Source organism: Monoraphidium neglectum, assembly GCF_000611645.1.
Source record: "Monoraphidium neglectum strain SAG 48.87 unplaced genomic scaffold scaffold03734, whole genome shotgun sequence".
Taxonomy (NCBI): Eukaryota; Viridiplantae; Chlorophyta; class Chlorophyceae; order Sphaeropleales; family Selenastraceae; genus Monoraphidium; species Monoraphidium neglectum.
Window position 1 is genome coordinate 249 of NW_014009895.1, and position 1,990 is coordinate 2,238.

At 72.4% G+C, this 1,990-nt stretch overlaps 1 protein-coding gene across 1 annotated transcript in view; it reads left to right on the forward strand.

The window, feature by feature from the left end:
• Positions 1-202: 202 nt before the first annotated feature.
• Positions 203-1,990, forward strand: part of MNEG_13284 (PsbD mRNA maturation factor Nac2) — a gene marked incomplete at both ends in the record, with an annotated part of 2,678 nt that continues 890 nt past the window's right edge. The window contains 2 exons of the mRNA XM_014038243.1: positions 203-1,393; positions 1,662-1,963. Of these exons, the coding sequence (XP_013893697.1) occupies positions 203-1,393; positions 1,662-1,963 (1,493 nt within the window). The remainder of the gene's footprint in view (positions 1,394-1,661; positions 1,964-1,990) is intronic.

Consider the following 1,990-nt stretch of genomic DNA (forward strand, 5'->3'; position numbering starts at 1 on the left):
GGCGCTGCGGGTCAACGGCGAGGCGCTTCCGCCGCAGGCCGAGGCGCGGCTGCTGGTGCCCGGGGACAGCGTAGAGTTTGGCGCCACGGGCGTGACGCTCGACGTCGCCCTGGCCGCCGCGCCGCAGCCTGGCGCAGTGGAGGTGGCCGTGGCGCGCTACCTGGCCGGCGTCGTGGCTGTGGCGGCCGACTCTCCACTCGCCATGCTGGGAGCGGCGGCAGGCATTCCTCAGCAGCAGCAGCAGCAGCAGCAGCAGTCCTCGCCTGCGCCGTCACCCCCTCCGCCCGCACCGCGGCCCACCTATGTGAGCGAGTCTGGCAACTGGGACGAGGACGAGGGGGAGGAGGCGGACGCGGATGACCCGGCCGCCGCCGGCCGCTCGCCCTACGGCGCGCGCGTTGCCGCAGCGTACTCCCTGGCCCGCAGCAGCCCCGCCGCCGCCGAGCGCCAGCTGGCGGCGCTGCTGGCCGAGGCGCCCGCGACGTCTGCAGCCTGGTTCGTGTGGGCCCAGGTGGCGGCGGGGAGCCGGCGGCCGGCGATGGCGCGAGACTTATTCCGTGCGGCTGCCGCGGCCGCCAAGGCGGAGTTGTCTGCGGCGGAGGCGGCGCGCGCCCCCCTGGCGCTGTCGCAGCCTATGAGCGCGCGGCTGGCCAAGGTGCTGCGCGTGTGGGCGCGCATGGAGTGGGACGTCAGCCTCAACGGCGCCGCGCGGCGGCTGTGGCGCGCAGCTGCCAACGAGGCGTTCCGCTACCCGCGGCGGCTGGCGGCCGGCGTGGGCGGCGTCGTGCTGCACGCCTGGGCTGCTGCCGAGTACGAGCGCGACAACCTGCGCAACGCGCGCATCGTCATCGGCGAGGCGCTCCGCAAGTGCTCCAACGACACGGCGGTCAACGTGCTGGGCGGCTCCATCGTCGCGCGCGGCGGCGACGTGGAGGGTGCGCGCGCGCTGTTCCTGCGCGCCTACCAGCTGGACCGGCGCGAGCGGCGCGAGAAGCAGCTCTACATCGCGTGGCCGCGGCTCGAGGCGGAGGCCGGCAACGCGGAGCGCGCGCGCGTGCTGTACCAGCGCGGCCTGGCAGCACACCCCAATAGCGCCAAGCTACTCAACGTGTACGCCTCCTTCGAGGCCAAGCAGGGCAACGCTGACCTGGCGCGCCAGCTGCACGCGCATGCGCTGACCCTGGACCCGCGCAGCGCCACCACGATGCACAACCGCGTGAGCTGGGCTACGCTGGAGCTGGACGGCGGCAACGTGGAAGCCGCGCGGCAGCTGCTGCGGGAGGGGCTGGACCTGCACCCAAGGTTTGGTGCGGCGCTGGTGCTGATGGCGCGGCTGGAGCGGCAGGCCGGGGACTACGACCTGGCGGAGGCCTACGTGAGGCGCGCCTACAAGGTGAGGTTTTAGGGTTCACTATTAGAGGGGGGGGTCTGGCACGGGCCCGGAGTACCTTTCAGTGAATTGAAGGGGTGGCTTGGCGCACCGGCAGTGCATGGCGGCCAGGCAACGGCCCCGGCAGCGCAGCAGTGACTCCCTGTATTTAGCAGAAGCCGCTGCAAACTGTCTCAGTTGGCGCCGCGCACCGACCTCTGGGCTGATCCCGCATGCACAGCGCTTGCAATCTCGACGGCTCCTCACTCAAGCCCCAATTTTTCAAACGCAGGCCGGCCACGCGTTTGATCCTGCCGCGATGGGGGAGCTGGCTGCCATCTATGAAGCACGTGGTGAGGCCGCCCTGGCGGCAAACCTGCGGCGTCACCTGGCCAACAAGATTGCTATGCGCGACGCCAAGCGCAGCGGCAGTGCCTGGGCCAGCGAGGCATGGGTCCGCTATGCGGAGGCCACGCGCAGCGCGGAGCAGCGCCAGGTCGTGGCGGCGGCCCGGCGGCGAAAGAAGGAGCTGGGCCTCATCCGCCCTCGCGACAGCAGCCTGGGCGGTGCATTCGGCGATGACTGGGGCCAGGCGTGGGGCAGCGGCGGCGGAGGCGGCGG